Source organism: Brachypodium distachyon, chromosome 2, assembly GCF_000005505.3.
Source record: "Brachypodium distachyon strain Bd21 chromosome 2, Brachypodium_distachyon_v3.0, whole genome shotgun sequence".
NCBI classification, from domain to species: domain Eukaryota; kingdom Viridiplantae; phylum Streptophyta; class Magnoliopsida; order Poales; family Poaceae; genus Brachypodium; species Brachypodium distachyon.
The window spans coordinates 53,437,412-53,451,254 of NC_016132.3; the positions used below are offsets into that span (position 1 = coordinate 53,437,412).

The following is a 13,843-nucleotide window of genomic DNA, read 5'->3' on the forward strand; positions in this document are numbered from 1 at the left end:
ACATCCTTGCCGACTTGGTAGTACCGGTTCTCCCCAGCTGGCCGTCTCCGTGCTGGGCCCCACACCCGTCGCCGTCGGCCAGAGAGAGTGCAACGACCGCACGTCTCCACGCGCGACGTGTGTCTCTCTCCTCGTCTCCTGGTAGCAGCATTTCCGAGCCGAGACGAGGCCGAGGCCGAGGCCGCTTTAGTTTCTATTTTTGCGAGTGCATCTGGGCCCCGCGCGTCGAAAGCTACGCGCGCCTTCTGGAAGATTCGTAGCCCGGCCAATCGCTGCACGCGGCAGCTACTAGTAGCAAAAAGAAAAGGAAAACACTAGTACTACTGCTGCCAACGTCGGCCGCGTTGGCGCCTCTCATGACCGTCCACATCGTATATATTGGAGACCCGTGATGCTAGTGTCTCAGGAATAAAGAGAGAGAGAAATTGTTCGCGAAAAGAAAAGAGATAGATAGATGATGCTTTCGATGAGGTTCTCGATCGGATCGAGCTTAGGACAGAATATACCATTTTGCAATTTTACGTGCAGCAAGAACAAAACAGCGCAATGAACAAAGTAACAATTCGGGTGTGGGCTGCTACGAAAAGGCATCAGATAAAAACCTCTATTCACCAAAAACTTATTTTTCTTCGTTTTATCACCTGATCTCAAATAAACGGTGGAACCACTCACTTAGACATATTGAAAACCTCTTTAGACTTATAAGAGTAAATTTCACAAAAACGCTCATATCGGGCAGTTTTCTCACACATGCATCACTTTTGCTAATTTGTCCGAAAAACACACATTTTCAATCATAATGAACAATAAGCATAATTAAACGAGTTAGACAGTTTTACAGAGGCCGGTAGACTTCCTCGTTTTCACAAAAAAAACAAATCAGAATTTTCAATTTTTCACTAAAATAGAGTTTTCACCTCATACGTTACCTCGTGGAATATACTCAAATGTTAGCACAGCCCTACAAAATTTTGTGCATGTTATTATATAAATATATATATATATATATCGCGGAGACTATACATGTTTTTTTTGTAATTTAAACAAAATTAGTATTGTCTATGACCAAATCTCTTAGTTTCAAATGCAATAGACTAATGCAAAATGCCACTGAGGCGATGATATTGTCAATGACGTTAAAATGAATGTCTGATAGAATGACGATGCACGATCCACAAAGTACAACGTGACAATGAGAATAGACGGTTGGTAGTACAATGTCGGAGCTCGGTCCAGGTCGTTTTCCAGACAATTTTCATGTGTTACATTTGAACACTTATTTATGTACTCTCTTTGTTCATAAATGTAAGAAGTTCTAACTCTGTTCTAAATCAAACCTATTCAGTTGGTCCAAATTTATTGAAATACCTACCAACATGTAGAACTACAAATCAAATTATTAAATCTGTAGATATATGTATTTTTATAGTATGCTTATTTGATATTGTATATCGTAATAGATTTCCTATAAAGTTGGCCAAACTTGAAAAAGTTTGGTTGAGGACAAAATTAGGACTTTTACATTTACGAACGGAGGGAGTATAGTTTTCCATGTCTTACGCCACGTCTTGTTGTATTTTTGTATTTGTCTTATTCTTGTTTTTGTAAATCTAATTCATGACTCCTGAAGAGGCTATAAAATCATCTCTCAAACAAAAACACCTCATACGACGAGATGCCGTACGATTTTGTTGCGATGGTGTGGATCAATGATCGCTACTGCTACTAAAGATTATATGATGAGCAAATTTCACAAAACCATAATTTTTTTGACAGTCGTGTCGCTGAACCACGGTTAACGGAAAACCATCCGCAGAACCACATTTTTGTCAAGTTGTCTCATCACCCGAAAGGGAGTGGTTTGGTGGTTTTTGCTTTATTTGTTATACAGGCGGGGGCCACTTGTCGGACGCCACGTTGGCCCCAACTCGACCTGACCCGTTAGCCCGCAATTAAACCCCCAGCTCTCTTCTCACTCCAGCAAGTTTCAGGGTAGACGTGGTGTCCAATAGGTGGCCCCACCTGTAAAAAAATCAAGCAAACCATCAAACCACCCGGTTTCGGGTTGACTGAGACAAACTGACTCAAAAAAGATGGTTTTGCAGACGATTTTTCGTTAATTGTGATTTTGTTTTTGTGAAATTTAGTCTTATACCATCAACGGTACATATTTCGTGTAGTATCACCCGGTTTCGGGTTGACTGAGACAAATTGACTTAAAAAAGATGGTTTTGCAGACGATTTTTCGTTAATTGTGATTTTGTTTTTGTGAAATTTAGTCTTATACAATCAACTGTACATATTTCGTTTAGTATCGTACAAAATTGGTAATACGTGAAACAGTACTCCTTTTCAAAACCATCGTCATCTTGAAGTACAGTCTGCGAGTGCATCCTAATTTACCATGCATATTTTATTTGGTGGACGCGGCGAGCGCGGAGAGTCAAAATCGTGGTAGGGTGGTAGGTGGTGGTAGCCCACGCCTCGCCGGCCCCCCGCTTCCGACCACTCTATGGGCAGATGACACGTACGCACTCTGGGACCTCAACCCCGAGCCCTTCCAGAACCTTCCGGCCATTTCCTGGCCAGGAATCCCCGCCCCGATCCAGCGGCTCCGATGACGCCACGTGTACGGCTCCTGCCACGTCGGCGTCTGACGTGGCATACCCGGCCCGGAGGAAACTGATACGCCCAATTCTCCCGTCTTCCAGCCTCACGCTTGGAAAGCAAGTGACCGCTGCTCCCCAGTTCGCCCTCGCCAAACCAACGCCATCTCCCTCCCTCCCGTTCCCGTGTGGCCGCAAGCGAGCGATCGAGACGAAGTCGGAGACGGAGATAGTAGCGGGCGATTCGGCGGTGAGTACGGAGATTTCGAGGAGATGAACGGCGGCGGCGGCGTAGAAGCGGGTTTAGGAGGGGGAGGGGAGGAGGAGATGGATGAGGACGGCGTATGCCCTGCGCTGGGGATGGGGAAAGAGCAGGTGGTGCTGATGTGGGGGTACCTCCCCGGCGTCTCTCCGCAGCGCTCGCCGCTGCTGGCGCCCGTGCCCGTGAGGCTGCCCCTGGCGGCGACCGGCGATGCGTGGAGGGATGTATGCGGCGGAGGGTGCGGCTTTGCCATGGCCATCTCCGGTGACGCCTCGCTCTCTCCCTTCACATTGTTTGGCTCCGTTTTTTTTCAGTTCGTTCGTTGGTTCTTCCCGTAGATCTACTGGGTGAGACTGGGTGCGTTTTTCTGTGGTGGATTGCTTTTTGGAATATTGAGGGGATTTGGTGAAAACTTCCGACCTGACAAGCGAATGAGGGTTTTGCGTTACAGGTTATTTGCGTGCCGATTTTTTTTCTTCTTAAACTAGCAGTTTACGACACATTTCAAACATCTGTTTGTGAAAGTGCATTTTAGGGATGGTTAAGGTTTGCACAGTCATCGATCCGGCTTTCAGGTGTCTCTCTTGAATTAGTGTGGCGAGGTTAAGCTTGGAGTGGTTTGCAAAGTCCGGTTATGCTGCAAGTACAAGTGTAGAACCAATTTTGAAAAAATGGCAGTGTTTATTTCTCAGTCTATTTAGAAATAATTGTTTTCTCAGTCGACTCAGAAATAATTATTTTCTCAGACGACAATGATAGCCATTTGATTAAGATTTTGTCGTCATTTGTACTTGAAGAAATCCTGCAGGAATCTCAGTGATTATCAGACGGTTGTTAGCGTCGATTTTGGAAATATTTATTTCTCTGTCGTTTTAGAAATAGCAAAACCGTTTAAAAATATACCAGTGTAGAAGAACCATTTCTTAGTGGTGACTACTGAGTGAAGGTATGTGGTTGGGATTTGCTTCGCTAAGCGGCAAAGAATGAAAGTAAGGATCACATGGTTTGAACAATGATTATTTCACTTTTCTGGAACCTTACACTTGTAATGCTCTGATATATCAAATCGTTAGTCGTGTGATAAAAGGAGGAAGAAGGGCATCATATAATTGAACTGGCTGTTCAAATCCTTCCTTCGTTTTAACATGATTGTGAGTTTTCCCTTCTGTTGGCTGCACCAATTTCCACAGAATTCTTTGAAGTGCCAAATCGGCTTGTTCAAATTATGATTGTTAGTACCAGCCGCTATTCAAAGATTGGCTTTGTTCGATTTTTTTTTGCGAGGATTAGTTCGAACATTTTCCGTCCTTAGTTTTTCTTCCTCAATACGATCCAAGTTTTAATCGATACTGAACTGTGTTTTTCGTTTGCTTAAGAGTCTGGAAAACTCCTCACCTGGGGCTCTACTGATGATATGGGCCAAAGTTACGTGACTGCTGGGAAGCACGAGGTAAAGTAAACATATTTGATATCTTATGCTCTCTTCTCATCCTCTGCACTATGAGAATACTCAAAAGGTATTATCCGTGTACCTCTCAGGAGACTCCAGAGGCTTTTCCTCTTCCTAGTGATGTTGTGATAGCTAGGGCCGATACTGGGTGGGCTCATTGTGTTGCAATAACAGGTATGCAGCTCATCAAACATGAAAAACATCGGGTAGAGCTCATATATTTGTGTCTACTATTTTATAAATGTTATGCTTAACCAGAGGAAGGGGTTGTCTATACATGGGGTTGGAAAGAATGTGTTCCAACTGGAACGGTCATTGCAGACCAATCTTCAGTTGGAACTTTGGAAAGGGATGAAAGTCAGAGTGCAAGTGCCAGTAACCAAGGTGGTGATGCTTTCAACCTTTTCTATTTCAGTTCTGTATAAAGAAAGCTTTTCTGCATTAATCTTATACAGATATAACAAAGGCAACTCCATTGCAGTTAGCCCAAGGTCGCATGTGTCTAGTAGAACAAGCAGCGGAGCGGCATCTGGTCCTTCTGAAAGTAGAGGTGCCGAGGAGAGCACAAAGAGACGCCGGCTGTCTTCAGCAAAACAAGGACCTGACAGCTCGACATCTAGTGATGAAAACCTTTCTGCACCCCCTTGCATTGTCACATTTAATACTGGAGTGAAAATTACAGCAGTGGCTGCAGGTGGTCGCCATACATTAGCACTATCAGGTAATGAATATTAGTACATGCGGCTGTGTGGTCCTACTTTTAACCTATTGAAAGAATTTTGCATATTAACGCAATGTTTCTTGAAACTTTAGATTTTGGTCAGGTATGGGGTTGGGGATATGGAGGAGAAGGGCAACTGGGTCTGGGGTCTAGAATTCGAACAGTTTCCTCTCCTCATCCTATACCGTGCATTGAATCGGCATTATACGGCAAGGACCGGCCGGCCGCTATGAAAGGCAACAAAAATGCTGAAACGCAGATTAGTAAAGTCATGGGAAATTGCGTGAAGGCCATTGCCTGTGGAGGCCGCCATAGTGTTGTGGTAACAGGTCAGTTGTTTCTGTCAGTCTCATTCTGATAACTATGTTACAGTTTCCATGTAGAGACAATACCAATCATCTTTGGTTCCAAGATGGAATAGAGACAATATCAGTCATCTTTGGTCCCAAGGTGGCATGGCCGCATTGGTCAATAACTTACTCCAGATAATTTGCTGTGTGGGTAACAGTAGATATTTCAAAAGTAACAGTTTCAGTTTGGTGACGTAGTGTGAAGTAATATGTGGTGGTATATTCAAGGATGAGAAACATATTGCTACCAGCTTGTCTCAGAGTGGAAAAGTGATTTTGCTTACAGGAAAAGGGTGTGGTGCTTGCTTAGACCCTATGCAATATTTATGCCTTCAAGGTGCCATTAGCTTATAAGAGATTAACCATCTAGATATTCCAGCCAAAATGTTGAATTGGGCTATTTTTTGCACAATAACCATGAGAGTTACGATACTAACCTTTGGGGTGATTTCTCTGTTGAAACCCGAGTAGCCGACTACAAACCTTCATGTGAGTACTAAACATTAAACATTATTCTTGGAGAGACATATGCTAGTGCTGATTGCACAAGAACATCTGAGGTTATGTGTCTGTGTGACATGGCTGCAGTGTCGCAGGAGGCCTTTGATTAGTTTGTAGGCGGTCTTTTCAGGTTCTTCTTGCCTTTTTTTCCCTTTAATGCAGCGTGGGGTGGACACTCTCCCTCTTGCTGTACTTAATAAAATGGCAGTGCTCGTGCCCAGTTACTAAAAGGAAAACATCGGATCCTTCATTCTAGTCAGAATTTTGCCTACACTTTTAACACCTAGATCTTGTTTGCAGATTCAGGGACACTTCTTACATTTGGGTGGGGACTATACGGACAGGTTAGCCTTTCTATCTTGCCACATTGGTCAGTTCAAATAAGTTTTTGTGATTCCAGGGACATATTTTGCATTGATTAAACACATTCAAATACTGAAAAAGGATGTACTCGGGGTAGAAATATAAATGTTTTTTTTTATATTGCATCATTCAACTATGGAACAGGCATGATAGCACTTGTTTAGTTGAAAATTATCATCTTGGAGTACTTTAACTGATGTTTAATTTGTACAGTACGCAGCAGATATATGTGCTAATCCTGATATAATTTTTTTTTTACATGATGAAGCATGGGTCACAAATTATTTGGGTGTCACATTTTCATATTATTATTTCACTCGAGTTATTTACAAGAACAGTGACTAAGCTAATTTACTTGAGCTATGCCATATGTTCTGACATGATATATTTCAAAATATTTACGCAGTTTGATACTGTGATCAACCACAAACGCCAGTGACTTGGTGTTTAACTATTCTTAGTTACTGTGCCTTTTATTTTTCAGTGTGGACAAGGGAACACAGACGACGTTTTGAGTCCAACATGTGTATCATCTATTCTGGGAGTCAAGATGGAAGGTGCTGCCGCAGGGTTATGGCATACTGTATGCATATCTGTAGATGGTGATGTCTATTCCTTTGGAGGCAACCAGTTTGGGCAGCTGGGTACTGGTTCTGATGAAGCTGAGGTAGGAACTTCGATCCTTTTTTTCCATTCTAGTAATTACATAAACCGATCCAGGGCTACTAACCACATTCATTCAAGCATCCAACAGGAATTTCCAAAAAAAACACCCAATGTAGAACTCAGAGAGACTAACTACATTCACTCAACTACTCAAGGACTTATTGACCCCCAAAACACGAATAGATACATGTCAAGTTCACCTAATGTATGATAACTGTATCCGTAGGACTGTTGTTTTCTTTTGATGATGCAGACTGTACCGAAATTGGTGGACGCCTCATGCTTGGAAAACAAGAATGCAAGAACTGTATCTTGTGGAGCCCGTCATAGTGCAATAATAACAGGTAATTATTAGTGGACGTGTTCTCCTCTGGAAGGAATTCAGCCTTGGCATCAATTCCCCTCTTTGTATGTAACAATCTCCTTACCAGTGTACAAGGCTAATCTCTAAAATACCTAAATTGTAGAGTCCCTTAAGTAGACTGGACTGAAGATTTCAATTATTAGTAGCATGTATCAGTGTCTTATCAGTTATCACGGCAAAAGATAGTTTCCTGGATGCTCTCAAGTTGGGTCTTTTAAATCAGGAAAATATCGTAGGAAGTTGCGACCGATCTGACATTACAGAGCCCCTTAAGTAGACTGGAGTGAAAATTTCCTTCCATTCTTTTGATTAATCATGCTAGGTGAGAGTCATACAAGGGGCCTTTCCATCTAATGCAGTGTCATGAAATATCTGCAGATGAAAGCGAGGTCTTCTGCTGGGGATGGAACAAGTACGGCCAGGTAGGTATCTTTTTACTCTATTTTTCCCAGGTGAAGTGGATGGAGAGACCTTTGGTTTAATATCTGAACTTGGAGTTGCACGTGCAGCTGGGTCTCGGTGACTCGATGGACAGAAACGTGCCCTGCATTGTCCCCATGGACGCGTACCGCGCACTGAATGTGTCGTGTGGTTGGTGGCACACCTTAGTGCTGGCGGAGTCTCCTACGTGAACCCTCCTAGGAAGAAGGAACGACCCGTAGGTGACAATTTTGTTAGGAATTCAGTAGACTCATCATACAGGTGTGGCTACGCTGCATCTCGTGTACATACATGACGGTGCATATACCAGATATGTGTATCCATTCTTTTCGGTGCATCCTTACAGCGTGCAACGTGGACAGGTCTGTATTGCTCTGTGTATACAGTCGAGTAGGAGTGCCCGTACCCTTGCATAGTGTATACGGTCGAGTAAGATTGTGAAGCAAGTCGGGTAAGATTGTGACGCTTGTTGCTTGAGAAGCGCGTGTGATTTCGATTTCGCTTTCGCTTGTACGGGCATAGTGCGGTGACCTATCATTTCCAGCTATCTAACAGAGAAAGCAGTACTGAGCTTATTTTATCTTTGCTCTGCTATTGATAGTGGGTAGCGCTGGTGGTCGATTAATACTAGCGCCACTGATAATCTTTCCTGAAGATGTTATATAGTCAGCTCATGATAAACGCCAGCGCATCCGCCAGGGCTGAACCGTGGTGAAGAAGTTGGCACGTCGTCGCCTACTAACAATACATTCTATTATCATGTTTGTGTAACAACAGCATGGCACAGAACATAAGCTCCCCGGCCACATAAAAGCATAGACTGAAAGATGGCTATAATTTTGCAAAACATTATGTACACTGAACAGGGGTGCCAGGAGTCATGTGCAATAAGGTTACAGTCTTAATGGCCAATGCAGTAGCTTGTTGCAAACGACCTGTGTCGGAAACTCTCTTTTTTTTCACTTTTGAGACAAGCATCCGGATCACAGTAGTAGACAAGCACCCGTTTTCCCTTTTGTGCTTCCGTCCTCGAGTTAGACCATTGGTGAGTTGTATGTGAAATGTTCTAGAACCTGTCCTGAAACCTTCAACTGTTTAGCTGTGAGAAGAATAATCCACATCAGGCAAGTGAAGAAACATTTTGATTCGATATGCAGGTTATTTGGTGTTGTAACTTGTAACAACATTGTCAGAAAAGAAAGCCTTGCCTACAAACATCTGCTCCCTCCGATCTTAAATTCTTGCCGTGGTTTTAGTTCAACCATGACAAGAATTGAATTTAGGATCGGAGGGAGTGTGTCACACAATCATGCTCACATCACTACCGGGAGACTGAATCATTTACAAGGTAGTCAGTAGAAGTACATGCACTTGTGTGGCATAGGTAACCGTCGCAGATTTGTATTATCCACCAATTAGTCGCATCTAATATTTTGAAATGAAATCACCGTGAATGCAGAAAAGGTTCGGGGCCATCCTACAAGAGGCCCTCACTGGATTGTCATGAAATTCCAACTTCAGGGGGCAGTAAAGAATGTTCTGGCTTGACCAGCGTTCTTAAAACAAAAATAAATTTATCCCGGGTGACAGAGAGATTACCTTCCACTTGTGGAGCACTACATAGAACTCAGAAGCGAGGAATTTTTGACAGAGCACCCACTGTGGGTGTTGGTGAAGGCTCCACTGCTGGACCTCTTGTCTGATGGTTGCCAACTGAACTATTGGCAACCATTTTGTTGCCTGCGCTTCTAACTGCAGCAGCTTCACACTCCGGCTGTTGAGGGTCCACCCCTGTCTTTACCTGTTGCAGTTCTACAATCCAGTCAACCATTTATTTGTGCATTTTCAGTAGTGCAGATGCAAGTAAAGCCAATTAAAAGAAGGTTCCAGACAAAAATCAATCAAAAAAATGCATGACACAAAAAAGTTGATATTGTGTCCATTGCTAAAGCAGCAGCACTAGTGTCAACATCCTAAAATATTAGAATAGACATTCAGCATCACTGCTTGGCTTCTTGTCATCATCTACTTCTATTTTGACATTAATACAGATGATATTCAATATTCAATTACAGCGATGACCACATAACAGGCAGATAGCATGGAGAAATTGTTACAGTAACACTTTCTTTGTGAAGTTGAAACTTCATGAAGTTACTAGCTGTTCAAACTCTGAGATTACAAACTTGCCAACTTTCAAAACTAGAAAGTTCACAAATAAATCCAACAAATTTACTGCAGTTGTCAGGAATACGCCTGATGCATAACCACATTAGAGTTCAGTGGGATTAGGGCATAGCACAGATGCATATGTACTGAAGAACTGAAGATAAAGGGCTCACAGCATTGTGGCAGTTTCATATATAGCACAGAAGTAATGACAAAGTATACTTCATCTTACATAATTTCTCGGTAGATTCTTGTCCCTAGAGAAACCAGGAACGGTGAGATGCCAATTTTTCTCTGCATGAAATCAACACTGAATTTATAAGCACAGAAAATTGCTTGCACCCAATAATTTCCAGAGAGAGAGAGAGAGAGAGAGACGTAGGTGCAGCAACACATCCTTGGCCTCAAGAACTGATGATTTCCTGTGCTTTGCCAGGCTGCACGCAAATGCAGTCACCTGATGACAAACGCAAGTCAGCTCAATCACAAGATGTCTCCAGCACATAAAATATGAACAAAATCAGAAGATGCAAGTTCCACAATCTGTATCAGATAGGGAATCATAATAAGCACGAGTTACAAAGCATAACGACATTACCGACTCAATGAAGTCGTCAGCGATCTCTAAAAACAAATCTTCCACTTCTGGATCAAGTTTGCAGAGGGGATCTACCTGAAATAAGGATTTGAAATTCATGGATGGGTCAGAGCAAAATTTAACCATTTTCCAAACAAAACAGAGTGTGACCTTATTATTTCCTAAAAACATGAACCAAATCTCAGCATCTCGCCAGTGATACAGAAGTTAAAAAGCATCTGTGCAGGAAAGGGTATGCCACTACCTGTGCAACCAAATCTTGTATTTTTCTCTTCCCAAGAAGTTGGTTAGTTCCTTCTGCTCCTTGACTTGCACTTCCACCAGCCATAGTCCCACTTGACAAAGGCGTGCCCGGCTGAGATCCTGTCAAGTTTGCAGACTTCTGGGAGACAGGTGCTGACAACCTTGGAGATTGTAGCTGCTGCTGCTGCTGTTGAAGCTGCTGCAAAATGTGCTGCTGCTGTATCAGCTGTTGGGTATTGAGATGTGGATGCTGTTGTTGGGCTTGTGCAATCTGGTGTGGACTCAGTCCTGTTTTCTGAAGTTGTTGCATCAATAGCATCCGTTGTTGCTGCTGAAGTTGATGTTGAGAAACAGGTGAGGCCATCGATGATTGTATTTGTTTCAGCCATTGCTGCTGCTGTTGTTGCTGAGGTGACATTTGCAAAATCTGCCCATTTTGCGATGATCCAGGTAGTTGAGAATTTAATGCTGCAATTGATGCTGTTCTTGACAAGCCTTGACCAGCTACCTTCTGATAAATGAACCGACATAAAAATTAGCCTCTAGTGCTTCAGAAAGAAACTGCCACATAACATGAAAGGCTTTGCAAAACTGATATAAATAGGCGACTAGTGGCAAATTTTGAACTGACATAACAGTTAGCCTGTATTCCTTAGAAAAGAAATTGCTACATAACATGAAAGGTTTTGCAAAACTGATACAAACATGCGACTTATGGCAAATTCAGCACATAACATGCGTTACTCAGATAACTGGTAACAGAAAAAGTGAGTAAGCACGCACAAAATCTCAACTCATGTTTGACTTCCTTGTATAATAGGAATTTCATCTTGCCTTGTAATATTATTGTGTGAATAAAATGCTGCAGAGGCTTACTGCTTGAGATGGGCTTCTAGAAAGAACCTTGGTTAATCATTGCATTTCGCACTACAACCACCACAAGGTCATGAACAGATATTACACCCAATATAACAAGTAACCTAAGGAAGAATGCATGGAAACTAAAGGTAATTACTTGTGCCAACAGATGAAATGCCACCAGAGATACCTGTGGAGATAGTGCGCCTTGCTGCGCTTGCTGTGGCCTCATTTGTGCATGGGCAAAACGTTGTTGAGCACCATATGGAATAGTCCCATTTGGTCTCATCTGGTTCATCCCCAAAGTACCCATGACTCCCATGGATTGCATCCCTTGCAATGCTTGAGCTGGGTTCGCAGTATTAAATTGTGCACCTTGCACTATGCCTTTTTGCCTTGGCTGCAGTAACATGAAAAGGTCGATTACACTACTGGGCTCATAACCAGCTGCTAGTAAACAGCTGGGACTGAAACGATTTTCCCTAATCATTCGAATTGATAAGCAAAGGAAAAATGGGGCAGTATCGCTTTCCTAACAGGTTTCCCATTTCATTCATTTCATTGTTTAGCCATTCACTGTCTAGTGTCTAGCATGGATACTGCAGTATTTCTGGGTACATTTATTAAGTCCAGAAACAGAAGGCCTTCTGTTGGAGCTAAAAATTTGGTTGTGAATCCTTTACAAGCACAATGACAAGCATTTACTGTTTGAATGAGTAATCGAGAAATCGTAAATGTAATACAGATCGTCACTTTTATTTAAATCACGCCCAAGAGGTGCCTCCTCCTCTCCTCCCTTTCATCTCATGGCAGACTTTGAAAGAATGCAAAATTCTGGATCCACGACTCTTGTTGTCAGGGCATTTGGCTCATTAGTTCACTACATAATCCTACAAAATTGCTTCAATGTATGAATGCTACATAATTGAAGTGATAAAAGACAGGTAGTGTCTAGCCACAATTAATCAAGATCTTTCCTAAAATGAATGGTTTAAAATTAAAGGCACAGTTGTTGTTTTCATTGTTTGCTGTTACGAGTGGTTTTTATGCATGATAAGGTATCAAATTCAGTTTACTTAGGGCATGTCCAATCGTATGCGCCTATTCAGACGCTTAAACTGGAAAAGATAAATACCAAAAATCTAAAACATCATCTAAGAGTCCTAACTTCCAACGCTGGGCGCAACTTGCAGACGCTAAGGCTGGTTCTGCTTTTTACGCGTCAAGAGCAAAAATAAAGCCAAGCGGCCGGCGCATCAGTTTGCGGCAACGCTACGTCTGAAACCTGGATTGGCGTCGGTCCACAAGCCGACAAGCGCCGCGCTGTGTGTGCCCTTATGCCGTTATACAAGCCTAGAACCCCAACTTCACCTGTGACATCATCTGGGACTGGAGCCCGTAGTGTGCAGCAGTGCCCGTGTTGCTCTGCCCTTGCAGCATTCCCAGCTGGCCCTGACCAAGCATTGCGGCGCGCGCCGCCAGCTGCTGCTGCCCCAGCTGCCCAACGCCGCCTGAGAAGCTCATCTGCCCGCCGTACATCCTGGCCGTTGCAGCGGAGTATTGTGGGAGCTGGCTGGCGGCAGGGAGGCGGGAGGCTGAACCCGAGCGGTGGATCTGGCCGAAGCCTCCGGCGCCGGCCAGTGCCTGCGTTGGCGAGGGCGCCTGTAACTGCGGGGGGCGAGGAGGGAACTCCGTGGATCCTCCGCCCGCAGTTGCCGCAGCTGGGTCGAGCTGCGGGGAGGAAATGGCGGAGAGGTCGGAGACGGTGGGGGATGGGGGGATTTGGGGGGACAGGAGGGGGTTAGGGTTGGAGCTTTGCGGGGCGGATGGAGAAGCGCCAAGCTGGTCGGGCTGCGGCGAGGCGATGGCGGATATGGACGACGGCTCCGCCATAGCGGCCGGGGTATCTGGTTTCCGCAGCGGTGGTCGGACACGACGCAGGACGGCAGGGTGGACGGTCGCGTCGCAAGGCGGTGGTAGGTAACGGGTCGTGTGGAACAGTTTGACGTGTGTGCGTACCCTTTTCTTGGTCGATTCACTGCCAGGGTGGCCCTACGCCATCAAAGGTACAAATCTTCACTGCTCGCCCTCTTTTATCTCACGGCACAAGGTGAGTCTCGATGCTTCCTCATGCATGACCACTTATGCAAAATCCTGCTGTCAAAAAAAAAAACTATGCAATAAATCCGATGTGGCATCCTACCTAAAGAAGAAAGAAAGCTAGTTGTGCAACGATATCTTCAAATATGTT

The 13,843-nt window shown here is 43.8% G+C and overlaps 2 protein-coding genes across 4 annotated transcripts; one reads left to right on the forward strand and one right to left on the reverse strand.

Annotated features, from left to right (window-relative positions):
- Positions 1-2,700: 2,700 nt before the first annotated feature.
- On the forward strand, positions 2,701-8,299 carry LOC100821086 (ultraviolet-B receptor UVR8). Its single transcript, XM_003564552.3, has 11 exons — positions 2,701-3,132; positions 4,245-4,318; positions 4,408-4,492; positions 4,577-4,702; positions 4,800-5,039; positions 5,132-5,368; positions 6,191-6,234; positions 6,738-6,920; positions 7,173-7,263; positions 7,662-7,705; positions 7,793-8,299. The coding sequence occupies exons 1-11, from the start codon at positions 2,880-2,882 to the stop codon at positions 7,913-7,915; spliced, it is 1,500 nt and encodes a 499-aa protein (XP_003564600.1). The 5' UTR covers positions 2,701-2,879; the 3' UTR covers positions 7,916-8,299.
- Positions 8,300-8,452: 153 nt separating this feature from the next.
- LOC100821588 (transcription initiation factor TFIID subunit 12b) lies at positions 8,453-13,595 on the reverse strand. 3 transcript variants are annotated; one of them, XM_010234255.3, is made up of 8 exons: positions 12,964-13,594; positions 11,783-11,992; positions 10,736-11,242; positions 10,492-10,566; positions 10,272-10,350; positions 10,126-10,187; positions 9,324-9,525; positions 8,453-8,823 (listed from the first exon to the last, which is right to left on the reverse strand). In XM_010234255.3, exons 1-7 carry the CDS (start codon positions 13,483-13,485, stop codon positions 9,352-9,354), a joined length of 1,629 nt encoding a protein of 542 aa, XP_010232557.1. In that variant the 5' UTR covers positions 13,486-13,594; the 3' UTR covers positions 8,453-8,823; positions 9,324-9,351. The 3 variants fall into 3 exon arrangements, with proteins under 3 accessions (XP_010232557.1, XP_003564602.1, XP_010232558.1); XM_003564554.4 differs by having other exon boundaries at positions 10,736-11,245; positions 12,964-13,593; XM_010234256.3 differs by lacking the exon at positions 8,453-8,823 and having other exon boundaries at positions 9,397-9,536; positions 10,736-11,245; positions 12,964-13,595.
- Positions 13,596-13,843: the final 248 nt, after the last annotated feature.

What these genes read in the sequence shown, in the direction of transcription:
- LOC100821086 (XM_003564552.3), top strand. Translation starts at nt 2,880, where the DNA reads ATGAACGGCGGCGGCGGCGTAGAAGCGGGTTTAGGAGGGGGAGGGGAG. An exon ending in TCATTGTGTTGCAATAACAG is followed by an intron (nt 4,493 to 4,576) that starts GTATGCAGCTCA and finishes ATGCTTAACCAG; the next exon opens with AGGAAGGGGTTGTCTATACA. An exon ending in CTGGTTCTGATGAAGCTGAG is followed by an intron (nt 6,921 to 7,172) that starts GTAGGAACTTCG and finishes TTGATGATGCAG; the next exon opens with ACTGTACCGAAATTGGTGGA.
- LOC100821588 (XM_003564554.4), bottom strand. Translation starts at nt 13,485, where the DNA reads ATGGCGGAGCCGTCGTCCATATCCGCCATCGCCTCGCCGCAGCCCGAC. An exon ending in GGATGTGTTGCTGCACCTAC is followed by an intron (nt 10,188 to 10,271) that starts GTCTCTCTCTCT and finishes GATTTCATGCAG; the next exon opens with AGAAAAATTGGCATCTCACC. An exon ending in AGAATCTACCGAGAAATTAT is followed by an intron (nt 9,526 to 10,125) that starts GTAAGATGAAGT and finishes GAACTGCAACAG; the next exon opens with GTAAAGACAGGGGTGGACCC.